At 32.6% G+C, this 21,449-nt stretch overlaps 3 protein-coding genes across 4 annotated transcripts; 1 reads left to right on the top strand and 2 right to left on the bottom strand.

Moving 5' to 3' along the window:
- Positions 1–282: 282 nt before the first annotated feature.
- On the bottom strand, positions 283–6,163 carry LOC129914816 (uncharacterized). Of its 2 annotated transcripts, none has more exons than XM_055994225.1 (5): positions 3,870–6,163; positions 3,593–3,802; positions 3,388–3,423; positions 3,154–3,271; positions 283–3,099 (listed from the first exon to the last, which is right to left on the bottom strand). In XM_055994225.1, the coding sequence occupies exons 1-5, from the start codon at positions 5,938–5,940 to the stop codon at positions 411–413; spliced, it is 5,124 nt and encodes a 1,707-aa protein (XP_055850200.1). In that variant the 5' UTR covers positions 5,941–6,163; the 3' UTR covers positions 283–410. The 2 variants fall into 2 exon arrangements, with proteins under 2 accessions (XP_055850200.1, XP_055850199.1); XM_055994224.1 differs by having other exon boundaries at positions 3,328–3,423.
- An 801-nt stretch (positions 6,164–6,964) lies between these two features.
- Positions 6,965–12,706, bottom strand: LOC129914646 (uncharacterized). The gene is made up of 5 exons (XM_055993986.1): positions 10,555–12,706; positions 10,288–10,491; positions 10,134–10,229; positions 9,938–10,055; positions 6,965–9,794 (listed from the first exon to the last, which is right to left on the bottom strand). Exons 1-5 carry the CDS (start codon positions 12,632–12,634, stop codon positions 7,103–7,105), a joined length of 5,190 nt encoding a protein of 1,729 aa, XP_055849961.1. The 5' UTR covers positions 12,635–12,706; the 3' UTR covers positions 6,965–7,102.
- A 1,902-nt stretch (positions 12,707–14,608) lies between these two features.
- On the top strand, positions 14,609–20,432 carry LOC129915338 (uncharacterized). Its single transcript, XM_055994825.1, has 5 exons — positions 14,609–16,915; positions 16,978–17,181; positions 17,240–17,335; positions 17,406–17,523; positions 17,690–20,432. Exons 1-5 carry the CDS (start codon positions 14,845–14,847, stop codon positions 20,379–20,381), a joined length of 5,181 nt encoding a protein of 1,726 aa, XP_055850800.1. The 5' UTR covers positions 14,609–14,844; the 3' UTR covers positions 20,382–20,432.
- Positions 20,433–21,449: the final 1,017 nt, after the last annotated feature.

Genomic DNA, 21,449 nt, shown 5'->3' on the forward strand with positions numbered 1-21,449 from the left:
TTAAAGAGGCCACACTCCGGCGCGCCGACTCATTTTGACATTTCTGTGTTGCTTTCTCACTTCCACTTCATGGTGACAAGGATGCAGGGAATTTTAGATTCATTTAAAATTTTGGACTCAAAGAAATGTCAAAATGAACCGGCGGCGGCGGGCGGAATGACACCGTCTTAAAAAGTTTGACATTTTGTAGAATCTTTGTAATATTTTCGAACGTTCGTTTTTAAGTTTTATGGATCATAGTAAAACTATGAAGACAATGAACTTGAATTTTTTTATTATAACTTGAAAAACAATCATTTTATTCGATAAATTTTCGTGTTTTTGAATTCCATCTTTCATGTTTATATCTAAAGTAATTTAAAAAAAAAAACTTAACGATCTAATTCTATTTTGTTTTTTTTTTTAAGTCATCAAAGGTCCTTAACTATATTTTCCATGGTATAAAATGTATCCAAATATTGATTGCAAATGTTAAAGTTGAAATCAGAATTCTGTTCAAGGTAGTAGCCCCTTCCAATCAGCTCCACATCAATCGATTCCTTTGCGAAAATCTTCAAATGATTGAACGAAAATGCTTTATTAACACTTTTCAATCTTATACTCCATAAACCGTAGGGACTGAGGAAAGTGTGACTATTTCGAATAGTATTATAAACCATGTTAGGATTAATCCAATTTTTCGTATCGTCCTTCTGAAGTGTGTAAGATATTGTGATATCATCATCAAATGAAATAAAATAATATCGTTCATCGCAACGGTAATAATTATTACCAACCAAAGTCATTGTTAGAGCGAAGTTTTGAAGAACAGAATTGAAGCTATTCTGCAAGCTTTCATTTATTAATTTGAAGTTTAACCCAATATCACTGAATTTTATGGAATTGTAATTTAGTCCTTTTGATATATCTGCTTTTAGTAAAATCTCCGATCCGTTGAGGAAATGTTGCACTTCATTGTGAATTGTGTTATGTTTCCATACATAAAATGGTGAGGATCCAGTTGTATTGCTGTTAAATATATTATTACTGTGAGTGATTTTACTATATTCGCTTATTGTCGATTCACTCTCATCAATGTGATTTTTCATATCTCCAATTCTCTCAATTATATTTGACCTCAACGATTCAATATTATTGACCTGCAAACTTGTTGGTAGTTGAAATTTCTGCCAAACATGAGCAGCAAAAGGAAAATAATGTTGTTTGAATGCTTGTAATGCTATGCCGTATTTTTCAAACAATAAATTCGATTGTATTAAAAGTTTTAGGTTAATAAGTGCCTGGCTTAGTTCAGTATCAGTCACTCGAATGCTCATCATTGGTGCTGAAACAATGTGAGCCATATACTCGGCTTGTTTCACACTGTCCGAGTAAGAATCGATGCGATCATAAATGTCGATTAGAATAGAAAACCCTTCCTCAATCTTTTCTATGTAACGCATTAAATCACTCTGGAGTTCGAAACTCATTTTGTGGGTGAACTTGTGTAGCATTGATTTAACATCCTTTAGAGTTTTTTTAACAGTCCATTTGGTTAGATCCAATTTGGCACCTGAAGATCCGTTCACCGAAGCCACAATCTCATTGACAGTTTGTTCGATTTGTCGAAAATCCGGTATTACAATTTCGTATACTTGGTCTTCTAGTTTTTCCATGTCTCTAAGTTGACCGCTATAATCGGAAATTTGACTATTAATTTTACTTATCATTCCTTCATCATTTTTAAATTTTTGAATAATGTTAAAAACAATCTCCACGCTGTTTAATATAGATTGTACATGATTGATATGACGAATAGATTTCTCAAGTTTCAATTCTCTTTTTATTTTTTCTTCGTTCTTCTCTTCAAATTTAAGTTCATCAAATAATTTTGTCTCTTTTTCAAGAATATTTTTCCTTGAATTCGTGAATTCATTTATTTCATTTTGAATTCTTTTTAAATCCTTTTCCCTAACCTCTATATCCGAAATACTATTTGCCTTTCTCTTTTGCACTTCACCAATTTGTGCTTTCAGATGTCCAATCTTTTCAGAAATTTGAATTTTATCCCTTTGTGAAATTGATAAATCGTCTCGTTTGTTTTCTAATTTTTCAACCACAATTAAAAGCTTTTCAGCTACTAACTTAGGTTTGTTGTTCAAAACTTCTGTAACTCGATACATCAATCTCAAATTCGGATCAATTGTGGGAATTTTAACCGGAACTGAACCCAAATTTGGATTAATAAGCATTCCATCAGCTATTCCAGATGCACTTGTAACTGCCACACCTACCATTGCACCAACAGGTCCACAAAAACTTAAAGTAGAAGCAGCAAGCTTAAGTGGTGCAAGCGCAGAGCGGAATAGCATCAATTTACGAATTTCTGCTCTCTTCTCTTCTAGTGATTGTATTGTTTTTTCGGTAGAATTTGTATTTTCTTCTATTTCATCAATTATAGCCTTTATTTTGCTATCCGATTCTTCCCAAAGACTATTAATTTCAGGTTCAATTTTATTTTCTATGAAATCATTTGCTTCTTGAATTTTAGTACTCAAGTTATTTTCGTAATCGCTTCGATAATTTTGAACTATTTCCAATTGCTGGTTCTCACGAATTTGTTTCACGCTGGATTCAATAATACGCAAATACCGGGACAAGTCAACTACTGTCTTTCCCTGTAGTTTACTTTTCAATGTAAAGACTTTAGTTAGAGCAGCAGTGTATACGTAGCTGAGAACTTTTTTATGTTCTATATTGTTTTCAGACTTAGCAAATTCTTCAATGCGATGAAGTAAGGAATTATAGAAGGGGACTAAATCAATTTTGTTTCTTAATTGAAAGAACTGACTTTCTAGTACTTCGTATTCCTTAACAAATGCAAGCGTATTATATTGTGCTCTGATGTAGTCATCATTATCGATATTTTCAATGAAGGTTCTCAATTCTGATTCCTTGATATTCTCAAATAAATTAATTCTTAAAAAGTCTTTATAAGCATTGATTGCATAAAATGGTTTTGCCATAAACGTAATTGATCGTGATTTTTCAGCATTTATGTTCATTCCGGGTTTTCCACATTTTCCAGCTGGAATGGTTTTTCCATTTGTCCATTTGATACTGTGGGATAAGTGAAAGTTTAAATGATTTAATGAAAAGCGGGCGAATTCTTACTCCATAAATCTTGTTTCCTTAAAAAATCCATAGGAAAGTTCATAATCATATTCGACTGTTCTTCCTTCTGACATTTTTTCGCCACCAGTACCACCTTGACCTTCTGCTCCCACAGTACCTGGAATTATTACGTATTATGCATTCGTCTTTTTAAGTCTCACACTAGAACTATACCTGCATTATTTGATATTTTCACATTGACCGCCTTTTTAAAACCATTAATTAAAACTTTACCTGGGTATCCTCCTTTTCCACCAACACCTCCATTCCCTACAAAGTAAAATGTGTTTAATCAGTTTGTGATAATAAAAAGGAGTCATAAAGGATGGAATCGGCTGAGTTGATTAATGTTTTATTGACAGGCTGTAGAAGCTTAAAATATGACAATTAGACCGATTCACCAACTTAGCCTTAGCCACTCGGGTTTAATTTTGCAAACCTCCGTCAGTAGGTTTTGTCGCCGGTAACGCCAACACCTTGAAATGACCCGTATACGTAGTTATAGGTTGGAAGTAATTGCTTACTTCATTAACTGACCCATCAGAAAAGGTATAATGATTTTTTTTCAAATACTTCTTCATTTCATCGAAATCTTGGTCAAATTTAAAGAAGGAACTTGGCAATTCTCTTCCTGGTCTTCCATTTGCACCTATATCAAAAAAGACAAAATTTAAATGCTCTCTGAAACATTTTTAATCCGCAGTCAAAATTCTTACCATTTCCACCATATTGTCCTGGTCCCCCTTTGCCACCGTTTGCTTGTATCTCCAAATATTCTGCATTTATGAATTTTTCACCGACACCGAAGAAATGCCCAGCAGGACCACCTGGAAGTCCCGCCAAACCATCTGCCCCATTTTCCGTATTAAAAGATGATGATTTGGCACGAGCTCTTTCATGTGGAGTTCCTGGTTTTCCATTCAAAATTATTTTCTGTCTACCAAACACTTCCCATGTAGGTGCAATAATTGATAACTGGGCCTCTTTACCGGTTTTGTCAATCGTTGAATCTAGGAAAATTTTGTTTAATGCAAAGATTTGTATGTTTGTTGCCTCTGACCAGCATTCAATTTTAACCACATCACTCATTCTAACATTGTATCCCTTGATTATCATCGGTTTTGATGAAGATTGACATGAAAACTCAAGTTCACCTAAAAACGCACTAAAAATAGACCTTAAATGTTTTAATTGAAATTGGTTCAATATCAATGCTCTTGTTTTTCTGTAAATTAGGTCAGTGTCCATTTCATTTACAATATTTTCTAGATCCACAAAATCTTTAAGTCCTTTACTCTTTGAGCTTTCGCATGATCTCATTATATTCACAATGCGGTTATCTTGTTTCAATTCTTGAGCACTGTATGAAGCTAAATTTGCTTGCAAGTTATTTAAAAACTCATAGATTTTGTTCATATTTTCTATTGACTCTACAATATTTTCCGCTTCGATTTTCAATACCATCATGTGAAGATCTGCATTGCTATCTGATACCGTTGTAAAAAAATTCAAAGCATTTATATCTTCCGAAATGATGTCTAAATTCGTCAGCGATACAGATATATTCAAATATTTGGTGGCGTTAAGGAAATTTTGGAAAAGTTCAAGTGGTTCATTTGCATTTTTTATTCTGGAAACAACATCAAAGGCAGTTGAAATTTGATCACGTAACATTCCAATATCATTATATTGGTTCTCTAACTGTTCATAGTGTGTAAAAGTCTCATTGCCTAATTTGTATAAGCGATTCGTTAATGCATCTCGGAATATATCATTGACTATTCGGTCAACAATAGTTTTTGAAGCTTTGGACAATGCAAAGCCGAAGTCATCCTTGTTTTTCTGAACGAAGCTCAAATTTGTTTGTGTCATTTTGATTATGGCATTGATTTCATTGTTAGTTGCTCTAAGCCTAGTCAATAACCCTTGACCAGCAGGTTGTCGAAAAATTGCAAGTTTTGTATAAGAATTTTTGTTTTTTTGTAATAAAGCATTGATCAAGTCCACAAACATTTTATACTTTTCGAGGTTATCTGTTTTTTTGCGATACATTTCTCTTTTGTCTAATAAATAATTTTCAATACCCTCTAAAACAGATTGATTGTCATTGACCAAATAAAACGTACCATCATCAGACTGATCATACATGTTTTCAACTTTTGTGGCTACCAATGCTATTCCGTCATGGAATTTCGAAATATTTTTGATAAATTCACCGATATGTTCAAATAAATCGTCAAAATCATTTTTGTTGCCATTGTTCTTTAGCGACTCGTAATTAATTACGAATATGAATTTTACCTTTTTAACCCGATTCATTAGAATGTTTTGAAAATATATTGAAGATATTTCATATTCAAGATTTCGATTATCACGAAATCCTGCACAGTCTACATACGTTATTTGGTTTTTAATATCAATCATTGTTTCAGGAATTAAGGTTTTGGATGATGAACCTGTTCCAATTCTATCTTCATCGTCGACAATCACTCGATATCCGTTTTGGTTAATTGCCCTCAATTTACGTCCAACTAGAGCAGATACCAGCGTCGTTTTTCCAGAGCCAGTGTTTCCCATCACCAAGACTACTTTTTCATGTTGCTCGGTGAAAACGAGCTCTTTTTTGTGATCTTGCCAGAAATTGATAATTGTTGTGTATTCACTGTTTACATTTCGTCGCACAACACTATGTTTTTCAGTCAATTTATGATTATAATCAAATTCCCAAGCCGATGCTAATTGCAACATCAAAAAGATAATAGCAATTGATAGTAAAACCCGAACCATAATGGTTCTAGAATCTCAAAAATATTATGAATTCAGCTTTTTCCAGTTTTTCTCCACCACCAAGATGCTAAACGATCTTCTAGTTGTTTAGAGTTTATCAAGTCAGAAAATAATTATCAACAATTGAAGAAAGAAAGTAAATTCCGAAAGATTAGATTGCAATTATTTGGAGCCCGTGCGTACAGAAAGAAAATTCAATAATGACTGATGGGGACAGTTAAAAACTGCACTTATATTAAACATTTTTAAATGGTACATCTACAATGATACACACATTCAAGAGAATATGAAATAATAAGGTGTGTATTACTATTCTATTTTATGGGAATTTTGTTTTTCTATTCCAATTCGTTCCCCAACCGTCTTCTTAGAAAATCCGTCTTATAAAGATTGCAATTAAAAAAAAAAGAACAAATTAAGTCAATCCAACATTTTTGTTGTTGTTACTCGTGTTTTTTTTTCATTTCAAAAAGCAAAAATAGCGGGAAAAGCCCAATTATATTTTTTGTTACATTTTGCTCTTATCAAGTACAAAATGTATGTCTATTGAACACAACTATTGATTTCTTTATAATCGAACATCAAAGCTAGTGTAAGTACCTGCTGGTTTAACCTTTCAATGCAACGCGGCGGCGGCGGCGAAGCTTCAATAATAACATGAAAGGCACTTTATAAAGTGTACCTAAATAAACAAAGCTCTTAAAGACTTCAATCATTTTAGTTAGTCATATTCTATCTTGAATCAAAGGAGATGCTAATGAAGAAGTGTTTATGCATACCTTTATTTTGTATAACAGTTTAACAGTTTATAACAAAATAAGGAAGTTCACTACGTATTTTAGAAATAAACAAACACTAATCTAATTTATAAGGCTTTAAAGCATCCAACTTATAAAGAACAGGACTTACACTAATATTCACCCTATCTATCGTTTTTCATTGCGAGAAAGATCGCTAGATGCATTTTCTGTCTCAAATGAAGAATTTTTCTTACAGAACAGGTAGAAAATAGAAACCAAAAATAGATCAAATTTATCTTTTTGTTTGAAAATGTCTTTTTATTCTTTCTTAATAAACATAATTTTAAAGATTAATTCAAAAATTTTTCACAAATTAATTTTCTTCAATTTTTTCTTTTATTTTGTCTTTTCATGAATTTAAATCATGAAAGTTCTTTAACAATATTATCCACACTATAAAATGTATCCAAATATTGATCGCAAATGTTAAAATTGAAATCAGGATCCTGTTCAATGTAATAGCCACGGCCAATCAGCTCCAAGTCAATTGATTCGTTTGCGAAAGTCTTCAACTGATTGAAAGAAACAGATTTATTAACGCTTTTAAGTTTTATATTCCACAATCCGTATGGACTGAGGAAGGTGTGACTATCTCGAATAGTAGTATAGACCACATTAGGATTGATCCAATTTTTCGTATCGTCCTTCTGAAGTGTGTAAGATATTGTGATATCATCATCAAACGAAATGAAATAATATCGTTCACCACATCGATAGTAATTATTACCAACCAAAGTCATTGTTAGCGCGAAGTTTTGAATTACACCGTTGAAACTATTCTGCAGACTAGCATTTTTTAATTTAAAGTTTAACCCAATATCACTGAATTTAATCGAATTGTAATTCAATCCTTTAGATATATCTGCTTTTATAAAAATCTCCGATCCATTGAGTAACCGTTGAAGTTCATTGTTAATTGTGTCATGTTTCCATACATAAAATGGTGAAGATCCTGTTGTATTGCTGTTGAATATATTATTATTGTGAGTGAATTTGCTATATTCGCTTAGTGTCGATTTATCTTCATTAATATGATTTTTCATATCTGTAATTCTCTCAATAATATTTGACCTTAATGTCTCAACGTCTTTGACCTGCAAACTTGTTGGTAGTTGAAATTTCTGCCAAACATGAGCAGCAAAAGGAAAATAATGTTGTTTGAATGCTTGTAATGCTATGCCGTATTTTTCAAACAATAAATTCGATTGTATTAAAAGTTTTAGGTTAATAAGTGCCTGGCTTAGTTCAGTATCAGTCACTCGAATGCTCATCATTGGTGCTGAAACAATGTGAGCCATATACTCGGCTTGTTTCACACTGTCCGAGTAAGAATCGATGCGATCATAAATGTCGATTAGAATAGAAAACCCTTCCTCAATCTTTTCTATGTAACGCATTAAATCACTCTGGAGTTCGAAACTCATTTTGTGGGTGAACTTTTGTAGCATTGATTTAACATCCTTTAGAGTTTTTTTAACAGTCCATTTGGTTAGATCCAATTTCGCACCTGAAGATCCATTCACCGAAGCCACGATCTCATTGACAGTTTGTTCGATTTGCCGAAGATCCGGCATTACAGTGTCGTACACTTGATCTTCTAATTTATCCAAGTCTTTCAGTTGCTTGCTATAATCTGAAATTTGATTATTAATTTTACTTATCATTCCTTCGTCATTTTTAAATTTTTGAATAATATTAAAAACAATTTCGACGCTATTTAAAATAGATTGAACATTATTGATACGACGAATCGATTTCTCAAGTTTCATCTCTCTTTTTATTTTTTCTTCGTTCTTCTCTTCTGGTTTGAGTCCATCTAATATTTTTTTCTCTTTTTCTATAATATCTTTTCTTGAATTCGTGAATTCATTTATTTCATTTTGAATTCTTCTTAAATCCTTTTCTCTAATCTCGATATCGGAAATGCTATTTGCTTTTCTCTTTTGCACTTCATCAATTTGTGCTTTTAGTTGTCCGATCTTTTCAGAAATTTCAATTTTATCTCGCTGTGAGGTTGATAAATCGTCTCGGTTTTTTTCTAATTTCTCAACCACATCTAAAAGCTTTTCAGCTACTAACTTGGGTTTGTCATTCAAAACTTCTGTAACTCGAGACATTAACTTCAGATTCGGATCTATTGTGGGAATTTTAGCAGGAGCTGAACCCGCACTTGGATTAACAAGCATTCCATCAGCTATTCCAGATGCACTTGTAACTGCCACACCCACCATAGCACCAACAGGTCCACAAAAACTAAGAGTAGAAGCAGCAAGTTTCAGTGGCATTAGCACGGAACGAACAAGCATCAAGTTACGAATTTCTGCTCTGTTCTTTTCTAGAGCTAATATTGCTTTTTCAGTAGAATTTCTGTTTTCTTCTATTTCATCAATTATTGCCTTTATTTTGCTGTCTGATTCTTCCCAAAGACTATTAATTTCAGGTTCAATTTTATTTTCTATGAAATCATTTGCTTCTTGAATTTTAGTACGCAAGTTATTTTCGTAATCGCTTCGATAATTTTGAACTATTTCCAATTGCTGGTTCTCACGAATTTCTCTCACATTGGATTCAATAGTACTCAAATATAGAGGCAAATTAACTACTGTCTTGCTCTGGCGTTTACCTTTTAATGTAAAGAGTTTGGTTAAGGCAGCAGTGTACACGTAACTGAGAACTTTTTTATGTTCTATATTGTTTTCAGATTTAGCGAATTCTTCAATGCGATGAAGTAAGGAGTTGTAGAATGGAACTAAATCAATTTTGTTTCTTAATTGAAAGAATTGACTCTCTAATCCTTCGTATTCCTTAACAAATGCAAGCGTATTATATTGTGCTCTAATGAAGCCATCATTATCGATGTTGTCAATAAAGGCTCTCAATTCTGATTCCTTGATATTTTCAAATAAATTCATTCTCAAAAAGTCCTTAAAAGCATTTATTGCCACGTATGGATTCGCCATAACAGCATTTGATCGTGATTTTTCATCATTCTTATTGATTCCGGGTTTTCCATATTTTCCAGCTGGAACTATATCACCATCCTTCCAGTTGGTACTGTGGAATGAATGAATTAAAAAGAAAATATTAAGTACCTTTATTATGAATAGCGAATCAAATTCTATACGTTATACTCTTTCATTTTTGTTGTACTCGCTATTCATAATTAGAGGTAAAAACGAATTTGCATAACTTCTTACTTTATAAAGGTTGTACTCTTTACAAATCCATAGACAATTTCGTAATAATATTCCACTGTTCTTCCTTGCGATGTTTTTTCACCACCAGGACCACCTTGACCCTCTGCTCCGACAGGACCTTGAATTCAATATTACTTATTATAGGTACTAAACTCTTATGTCCTTTAAAAGGCATACACTACAACTACTCAAATACCTGTATTGTTCGATATTTTCACATTGACCGCTTTGCCAAAACCATTAATGATAACTTTACCAGGATATCCTCCTTTTCCACCAACACCTCCATTCCCTACGAAATAAAGTTTATTATTTTAATAAATATTAGACTCATGTTTAATTTTTCAAACCTCCATCAGTAGGATTCGTCGCCGGTTTTGGTGAAACAGTGAAATGATACATAACTACAGTAGTGAACCCAGGGCTTATTGTATTGACAGACCTGTCTGTAAAGCGGTAATTATTGTCATTCAAGTAATTTCTCATATCTGCGAAATCTCCATCAAAACTGAAGAACGAGCTTGGTACTTCTTTGCCTGGGATTCCATTTGCACCTATACAAAAAAAGACTAAATGAATTATTTCTGGAGCATTAAATGGATAGTTTAAACTCTTACCCTTTCCACCATCTTGTCCAGGTCCCCCTTTGCCGCCAATTGATTGTATCTCCAAGTATTCTGCATTTACGAATTCTTCACCGAGACCGAAGAAATTTCCACCTGGACCACCGGGAAGTCCTGGCAAACCATCCGCACCATTTTCCGAATTAAAAGAAGATGATTTCGCACTACTTTTTTCATGTGGAATTCCTGGTTTTCCATCCAAAACTATTTTCTGTCTACCAAAGACTTCCCATGTGGGTGCAATGATGAAAAATTGGGGGTCTTTCTCTGACTTGTCTATCGTGCAATCCAAGAAAATCTTGTTCAGTGCAAAGATTTGTATGTTTGTTGCCTCCGACCAGCATTCAATTTTAACCACATCACTCATTTTAACATTGTATCCTTTGACTATCATAGGTTTTGATGAAGATTGACATGAAAACTCAAGTTCACCCAAAAAAGCACTAAAAATAGACCTTAAATGTTTTAATTGAAATTGGTTCAATATCAATGTTCTGATTTTTCTATAAATGTCATCAGTGCCGATTTCCTTTACAATATTCTCTAGATCCACAACATCTTTCAGTGCTTTACTCTTTGAGCTTTCACATGATCTCATAATATTCGCGATACGGTTATCTTGTTTTAATTTTTGGGCACTGTATGAAGCTAAATTGGCTTGCAAGTTATTTAAAAACTCGTAGATTTTGTTCAAATTTTCTATTTTTTCAACAAGTTTTTCCGCTTCAATTTTCAATACCATCATATGTAGATCTCCGTTGTTGCTATCTGAGACTGTCGTAAAAAAATTCAACGCATTTATATCTTCTGATATTGTGTCTAAATTTGTCAACGATACTGAAATATTCAAATGTTTAGTCGCGGTAAGAATATTTTGGAAAAGTTCGAGTGGTTCATTTGCGTTTTTTATTCTCGAAACAACATCAAAAGCAGTTGAAATTTGATCACGTAACATTCCAATATCATTATATTGATTCTCTAACTGTTCATAGTGTGTTAGAGTCTCATTGCCTAATTTGTATAAGCGATTCGTTAATGCATCTCGGAATATATCATTGACTATCCGGTCAACAATAGTTTTTGAGGATTTGGACAATGCAAAACCGAAATCGTCTTTGTTTTTCTCAACAAAGTTTAGATTTTCTTGTGTCATTTTAATGATGGCATTTATTTGGTCATTAGTTGCCTTAAGCTTAGTCAATAATCCTATCCCAGTAGGCTGTCGAAAAATTGCAATTTTTGAGTAGGATTTGTTGTTTTCTTCCAACAAATGGTTTATCAAGTCCACAAACATTTTATATTTTTCGGGATCTTCTGTTTTACTGCGATACATTTCTCTTTTTTCTTTTAAATAATTACCAATACCCCTTAAAACGGATTGGTCATCATTGACCAAATAAAATGTTCCATCCTCGGACTGCTCATATGTATTTTCAACTTTTGTAGCTACCAGTGCTATTCCATCATGAAACTTGGTTATGTTTTTTATAAATTCACCAATATGTTCAAATAGATCGTCGAAATCATTTTTGTTTCCAGTAGTTTTTAACGAGTCGTAATTTATAACAAATAAGAATTTAACCTTTTTAACCCGATCCATAAGAATGTTTTGAAAATATATTGAAGATATTTCATATTCAAGATTTCGATTATCACGAAATCCTGCACAGTCTACATACGTTATTTGGTTTTTTATATCAATCATTGTTTCAGGAATTAGAGTTTTAGATGATGAACCTGTTCCAATTCTATCTTCATCATCAATTATAGCTTTATATCCATCTCGGTTTATAGCTCTCAATTTGTGACCAACTAGAGCAGATACAAGTGTTGATTTTCCAGAACCAGTGTTTCCCATTACTAAAACCACTTCTTCATGTTGTCCGATCGAGACTAGGTCTTTTTTGTTATCACGCCAAAAATTGACAATTGTTGTGTATTCACTGTTTGCATTTCGCCGCACGACACTGTGTTTTTCAGTCACATTATGATTATAATTTAAATCGAAGTCCCAAGCTAATGTCAATAGCACCATCAAAGAGATAATAGCACTAGATAATAAAATCCGAACCATTATGACGGAGGAATCACAAAATGATAATAAAAATTTTAATTACATTTATCAAGGATCAGAAATCTATCATTTGATTAATGCACTAAACTATGCTTGGACGGAGAGATCCTGCAGGAATATTTAAGTGTTAAAAGCAGAAGAAACTTTCTGAGAAAGGAAAGAGCGTATTCCGAAATATAAGATTGCAAGCGAGCTCGTGATTACCGAATGAAAAATTAATCAATACTGACGAGGACAGAAAGACCATTGAGCTTATTTTATACTTTTTTTCGGGTGAAACATGTTAACAAATATTCAATTGATTATCAGATTTAGGTTCATATGTGTTTTAATTTTGCATTTTATACGTGAGTTTTGTTGATAAAGGTATTCCATTTCGTTCTTCTCAACATCTACTGAGAAAAAACATCCTCTGAGTAAATATTCTAATTGAAAACAATATCAATTCAAGTTGTTTGCTGTGTTATATTTTATGTAAATATGAAAAAGAAGCTAAGCAGATTGTTGCACGTTGCGGGGAAGGCCCAAATAATTTTTACTTGCGATATAAGGCAAGTTAAGGATTCGTAAAAAATAATAGAGCTCAAGATAACAATCAGTAAAAAAGCAATTCGGTGTGTCTCTATATCAAACTCCAGTCCGAAACCGAATCAGCAGGATTATTTGCTTCAAACTAAGAGTTTTGGTAACTACCTTTGGTAACTACCTAAGGATCAAAATTAACAGTTTTTCTTGGTGATGCCTCAAATAAGTGGGTATTTTTGAAGTTGTTACTAACCGTACCTGTCATAGGACCACTATCTTTATATCTAAATTACTTTTAAACTAAATCGATTTTAACGAATACTTTTGTAGCGTTTTATTAATCATTATTTTAATTTTTCAATACCTCATTTCGAGGACAAAACCATTCAAAAAAATGTTTTCGCACTTACAAATTTGTTTTAGGGCCAATTTTTCAATAGTCAGTTAAATAGTCAGTTAGTACTTATTCCTTAGGATAGAGAAAAAATCAATTTTCCAACAGGCAGATATAGCTTATTCCTATGAATAAAACTATCTGCTTCTTTCAGAGACGAATAAAAATTATTCTAAGGAATAATCTCAATAAAAATATTATGTCAGTTGTCAAAGCTGTTTTGAAAGAATTTTGAAAAAAATACAGTGGAACACAAGAAAACAAAAACAATCATGAATAAAAATGACGTTTAATTTTAAATATTTTTGAATTTGACAAATTTTTTTTCTTATTCTGTAGAATAAATTATTCTTGATTGAAAAATTCAATGTTCTTATCTGATTGTTTATGAGCCTAATAACTTTATTAGTCGAACAGTTAACTGACTGTTTATTAGAAGATTGAAAAATTGGCTCTTAACTATAAAACTTTCTTTTTAATTAAAATTTAAAATTATTCTATTTCAAAAACTTTAATATTCTAAGCAATTATGTATGATAACAGTAAGAGCCTGCGACCCAGTTGGGTATTTTATTTTATTTGCAATATTAAAATGACTGCAGATATTTTTAAATAGGTGCATAGGTACGATAAGCTTGGGTTAGTGATGATTTACCCTTTGAATGCAATAGCAAAGAAATAAACAAACTGAAGAAATAAATACCGCTTCGTTCTTTTTTTAAGTCTTCTAACACCAAAAAAGATGCCAAAATCAGGTTAAATATTCAATCACTGAACTGAGCTTCTCGTTTTTTTTTTTTTTAGATAGAATGATTGCGTAGAATGACGTTTCAAATATCGGTATTTATTGCCCTTTGCGTTATCAATCATGGAAGCTGCGATGTTGCATTTTGAAAGGTTAAACCTACACTAACACAAGCTTCGATTATAAAGAAATTTAAATTTGTGTTTAATTCATATGTATGTAGGTACCACAGCTTAAATCTCATATTCTATTGAATGTATGTAGGTATTACATTTCTATGCTTTATCTGAAAATATTATAATATAAGTGCAATTATTTTACTGTCAACATCAGTCATAATTCAATTTTCTTTCTGTACGCACGGGCTATACCAAATGATTGCAATCTAATCTTTCGGAATTTACTTTCCTTCTTCAATAATAATTTTTTAAGATTATTTTCTGCCTTGATAAACCCAAAACAACTGGAAAATCGTTTAGCACCTTGGTGGTGGAGAAAAACTGTAAAAAGCTGAATTCATTATATTTTTGAGATTCTAAAACCATAATGGTTCGGGTTTTACCCTCAAGTGCTATTATCTTTTTGAAGTTGCTATTAACATCGGCGTGGGAATTTGATTATAATCATAAATTGACTGAAAAACATACTGTTGTGCGACGTCATGTAAACAGTGAATACACAACAATTGTCAATTTCTGGCAAGATCACAAAAAAGAGCTCGTTTTGACCGGGAAACATGAAGAAGTAGTCTTGGTGATGGGAAACACTGGGTCTGGAAAAACGACGCTGGTATCTGCTCTAGTTGGACGTAAATTGAGGGCAATTAACCAAAACGGATATCGAGTGATTGTCGACGATGAAGATAGAATTGGAACAGGTTCATCATCCAAAACCTTAATTCCTGAAACAATGATTGATATTAAAAACCAAATAACGTATGTAGACTGTGCAGGATTTCGTGATAATCGAAATCTTGAATATGAAATATCTTCAATATATTTTCAAAACATTCTAATGAATCGGGTTAAAAAGGTAAAATTTATATTCGTAATTAATTACGAGTCGCTAAAGAACAATGGCAACAAAAATGATTTTGACGATTTATTTGAACATATCGGTGAATTTATTAAAAATATTTCGAAATTCCATGACGGAATAGCACTGGTGGCTACAAAAGTTGAAAACATGTATGATCAGTCTGATGATGGTACATTTTATTTGGTTAATGACAATCAATCTGTTTTAGAGGGTATTGGTAATTATTTAAAAGACAAAAGAGAAACGTATCGCAAAAAAACAGATAACCTCGAAAAGTATAAAATGTTTGTGGACTTGATCGATGTTTTATTACAAAAAAACAACAATTCTTATACAAAACTTGCAATTTTTCGACAGCCTGCTGGTCAAGGGTTATTGACTGAGCTTAAAGCAACTTACAATGAAATAAATGCCATTATTAAAATTACACAAGAAAATCTAAACTTTATTCAGAAAAACAAAGACGATTTCGGTTTTGCATTGTCCAAATCCTCAAAAACTATTGTTGACCGGATAGTCAATGATATATTCCGAGATGCATTAACGAATCGCTTATACAAACTAGGCAATGAGACTCTAACACACTATGAACAGTTGGAGAACCAATATAATGATATTGGAATGTTACGTGATCAAATTTCAACTGCTTTAGATGTTGTTTCCAGAATAAAAAGCGCAAATGAACCCCTCGAACTTTTCCAAAATTTCCTTAACGCCACTAAATATTTGAATATTTCTGTATCGCTGACAAATTTAGACATCATTTCGGAAGATATAAATGCGTTGAATTTTTTTACGACAGTGTCAGATAGCAACGCAGATCTACACATGTTGGTATTGAAAATCGAAGCGGAAAATATAGTAACATCAATAGAAAATATGAGCAAAATTTATGAATTTTTAAATAATTTGCAAGCAAATTTAGCTTCATACAGTGCCCAAAAATTAAAACAAGATAACCGTATCGCGAATATAATGAGATCATGCGAAAGCTCAAAGAGTAAAGCACTTAAAGATGTTGTGGATCTTGAAAATATTGTGAAGGAAATCGGCACTGAACCGATTTATAGAAAAATCAAAACATTGATATTGAACCAATTTCAATTAAAACATTTAGGATCTATTTTTAGTGCGTTTTTAAGTGAACTTGAGTTTTCATGCCAATCTTCATCAAAACCGATGATAGTCAAGGGATATAATGTTAGAATGAGTGATGTGGTTAAAATTGAATGCTGGTCAGAGGCAACAAACATACAGATCTTTGCGTTAAACAAGATTTTTTTCGATTCTACTATAGATAAATCAGAGAAAGATCCTCAATTTTTCATTATTGCACCCACATGGGAAGTCTTTGGTAGACAGAAAATAGTTTTGGATGGGAAACCAGGAATTTCACATGAAAAAAGTCGGGCCAAATCGTCTTCTTTTAATTCGGAAAATGGTGCGGATGGTTTGCCAGGACTTCCCGGTGGTCCAGGTGGAAATTTCTTCGGTCTCGGTGAAGAATTCGTAAATGCAGAATACTTGGAAATACAGTCAATTGGTGGCAAAGGGGGACCGGGACAAGATGGTGGAAAGGGTAACAGTTTTGACTATCCATTTAATGCTCCACAAAGAATGCATCTAGACTTTTTTGTATAGGTGCAAATGGAACTAAAGGCAAGGAAGTACCAAGTTCGTTCTTCGATTTCAAAGGAGATTTCGCAGATATGAGAAAATACTTGAACGAAAATAATTACCGCTTTACAAATAGGTCTGTTCCTACAATTAATCCTTCCATCGGTTCTGTATCTATGTATCATTTCACTGTTTCACCAAAACCGGCAAAAAATCCTACTGATGGAGGTTGGAAAAATTAAACATGGGTCTAATTTTTAATAAAAAAAAAAACAATATTTTTTAGGGAATGGAGGTGTTGGTGGAAGAGGAGGATACCCTGGTAAAGTTTTAATTAACGGTTTTGGTAAAGCGGCCAATGTGAAAATATCAAATGATACAGGTAATCGATTTGTTGGATTATGTTGCTTTTAAGGGACAAAAGTATACTAAGAAAAAACGCTCAATTCCAGGTCCTGTTGGAGCAGAAGGTCAAGGTGGTCCTGGTGGCGAAAAAACATCGGAAGGAAGAACAGTGGAATATGATTATCAAATTTTGTATGGATTCACTAAGTATACAAGCTTTCAGGGGTAAGAATTTATGAAAATTCGTTTTTATTAGAAGAATATACCTACTCTAGTTATGAATAGCGAACATTTGTTAATTTAATGACATGAATTCATTAGCACATTCGATTCGCTATTCATAATGAAGGTTATACATTTAATTTTCGTTTTAATTCATTTATTTATACAGTGTCAAATGGAAGGATGGCGATACAGTTCCAGCTGGAAAATATGGAAAACCCGGAATCAATAAGAATGGCGAAAAATCACGATCAAATGCTATTATGGCGAATCCATACCTGGCAATTAACGCTTTTAAGGACTTTTTGAGAATGAATTTATTTGAAAATATCAAGGAATCAGAATTGAGAGCCTTCATTGACAATATCGATAATGATGCCTACATCACAAAACAATACAATACCCTTGCTTTTGTAAAGGAATACGAAGGATTAGAGGGTCAATTCTTTCAATTGAGAAACAAAATTGATTTAGTTCCGTTCTACAATTCCTTACTTCATCGCATTGAGGAATTCGCTAAATCTGAAAACAACATAGAACATAAGAAAGTTCTCAGTTACGTATACACTGCTGCTCTAACAAAAGTCTTTACATTGAAAAGTAAACGACAGAGCAAAACAGTAGTTAATTTGCCTCTATATTTGAGCACTATTGAATCCAATGTCAAGGAAATTCGTGAGAACCAGCAATTGGAAATAGTTCAAAATTATCGAAACGATTACGAAAATAACTTGCGTACTAAAATTCAAGAAGCAAATAATTTCATAGAAAATAAAATTGAACCTGAAATTAATAGTCTTTGGGAAGAATCAGACAGCAAAATAAAGGCAATAATTGACGAAATAGAACAAAACAGAAATTCTACCGAAAAAGCAATACTAGCCCTAGAGAATAACAAAGCAGAAATTCGTAAAATGATGTCAATTCGTTCCGTGCTTATGCCACTGAAACTTGCTGCTTCTGCTCTCAGTTTTTTCGGACCTGTTGGTGCAATGGTGGGTGTGGCAGTTACAACTGTATCTGGAATAGCTGATGGAATGCTTGTTAATCCAAGTGCGGGCTCAGCTCCTGCTAAAATTCCCACAATTGATCCGAATCTGAAGTTAATGTCTCGAGTTACAGAAGTTTTGAATGACAAACCCAAGTTAGTAGCTGAAAAGCTTTTAGATGTGGTTGAGAAATTAGAAAAAAACCGAGACGATTTATCAACTTCACAAAGGGATAAAATTGAAATTTCTGAAAAGATTGGACAACTAAAAGCACAAATTGATGAAGTGCAGAAGAGAAAAGCAAATAGCATTTCCGATATCGAGATTAGAGAAAAGGATTTAAGAAGAATTCAAAATGAAATAAATGAATTCACGAATTCAAGAAAAGATATTATAGAAAAAGAGAAAAAAATATTAGATGGACTCAAACCAGAAGAGAAGAACGAAGAAAAAATAAAAAGAGAGATGAAACTTGAGAAATCGATTCGTCGTATCAATCATGTTCAATCTGCTTTGAATAGCGTCGAAATTGTTTTTAATATTATTCAAAAATTTAAAAATGATGAAGGAATGATTAGACAAATTAATAATCAAATTTCAGATTATAGCAAGCAACTGAAAGACTTGGATAAATTAGAAGATCAAGTGTACGACACTGTAATGCCGGATCTTCGGCAAATCGAACAAACTGTCAATGAGATTGTGGCTTCGGTGAACGGATCTTCAGGTGCCAAATTGGATCTAACCAAATGGACTGTTAAAAAAACTCTAAAGGATGTTAAATCAATGCTACACAAGTTCACCCACAAAATGAGTTTCGAACTCCAGAGTGATTTAATGCGTTACATAGAAAAGATTGAGGAAGGGTTTTCTATTCTAATCGACATTTATGATCGCATCGATTCTTACTCGGACAGTGTGAAACAAGCCGAGTATATGGCTCACATTGTTTCAGCACCAATGATGAGCATTCGAGTGACTGATACTGAACTAAGCCAGGCACTTATTAACCTAAAACTTTTAATACAATCGAATTTATTGTTTGAAAAATACGGCATAGCATTACAAGCATTCAAACAACATTATTTTCCTTTTGCTGCTCATGTTTGGCAGAAATTTCAACTACCAACAAGTTTGCAGGTCAAAGACGTTGAGACATTAAGGTCAAATATTATTGAGAGAATTACAGATATGAAAAATCATATTAATGAAGATAAATCGACATTAAGGGAATACAGCAAATTCACTCACAATAATAATATATTCAACAGCAATACTACTGGATCTTTACCATTTTTTGTATGGAAACATGACACAATTAACAATGAACTTAAAAGGTTACTCAATGGATCGGAGATTTTTATAAAAGCAGATATATCTAAAGGACTGAATTACAATTCGATTAAATTCAGTGATATTGGGTTAAACTTAAAATTAAAAAATGAAAGTTTGCAGAATAGTTTCAACTCTGTGCTTCAAAACTTCGCTTTGACTATGACTTTAGTTGGTAATAATTACTATCGATGTGGTGAACGATATTATTTCATTTCGTTTGATGATGATATTACAATATCTTACACACTTCAGAAGGACGATACGAAGAATTGGATCAATACTAATGTGGTCTATACTACTATTCGAGATAGTCACACCTTCCTCAGTCCATACGGATTGTGGAATATAAAACTCAAAAGCGTTAATAAATCTGTTTCTTTCAATCAATTGAAGATTTTCGCAAACGAATCGATTGACTTGGAGCTGATTGGCCGTGGTTATTACATTGAACAAGATCCTGACTTCAATTTTAACATTTGCAATCAATATTTGGATACATTTTATAGTGCGGATAATATTGTAAAGGAACTTTCATGAGTTATAAATTCATGGAAAGATAAAATAAAAGAAAAATTATAAACAAATAAATTCGTTGAGTTTTTTAATTGGTCTTTAATAATTACGAAAGAATAAAAAGACATTTTTAGGAAAAACCATAAATTTGATAAATTTTCAATTCTTTGAAAATGGTTTCGTTTCTGTACATGTTTTATAAGAAATATTCTTCCTTTGTGACAGAAAACGCTATTGAGGAGCGTTTTTTTTTTTAAACTCAACAAGTGCTTTTTTAAAATTTTTCATGAGAAGGTTTTTTCTTTCCCATTTGAATAGAAAGCCGAATTTTAAAAAAGTAGAAATGAGGAGTTGTTCTTTCTTGAATAGCTAATCGACAGGCTTAATTGGTATTTCAATATTTGGAAAGATTCGTCCGTATTTTGAACACGAAAACACCGCGTTTTTTTTTTTTCAAAACGCAACAAATACCTACAGGTTTTTGATGAGTTTTGCAAAAACGTTTTTTTTTGTTTCTTTTAAATAAATAAATATATAAATTAGTATTAAAAAGGAACGAATATTAATATTTACAAAATATGAATTAATATTAATATTTACAAAAAAATAAATATTTTGGACTCTTTGGACTCTTTAACGTTTGCGGAGATAACAGTTTTATAAAAGTCCTTGGCATCATCCGGAATAGTAAAAAATTTCATTAGATTTCTGTACGTCAGCCATCTTTTTTTCCGAAACTCTGTTTTCTGGGGCAACTTTTTTAAATTGGCAGTTCTTGGACACGCTGGAAAACTGGCTTTTTAGAGGTGCAACCGTTACAGGAGATCCGCTGAAGGTGCCTTATGCCGTGAAGCAAATCTTTCGCACACGCACACTTGAAAGTTAGTCGGCACGAAAATGAAAAACCGATAGTACTATTCGAGAACTTTGTAATTTTTTAAAAACGAATAAAATTGAAGATGAATGTCCAAATGTTGAAAACGTGGAGTAAAATTAGATTTATACCTCGGAAATTCCGAGGTATAAATCTAATTCCGAGTCGGAATCCAGGGAAAGTCGATGAATCTGCTGCATTATGAAAAGGTCAAATAA

The sequence above is a fragment of the Episyrphus balteatus genome, chromosome 3 (genome assembly GCF_945859705.1).
Source record: "Episyrphus balteatus chromosome 3, idEpiBalt1.1, whole genome shotgun sequence".
NCBI classification, from domain to species: domain Eukaryota; kingdom Metazoa; phylum Arthropoda; class Insecta; order Diptera; family Syrphidae; genus Episyrphus; species Episyrphus balteatus.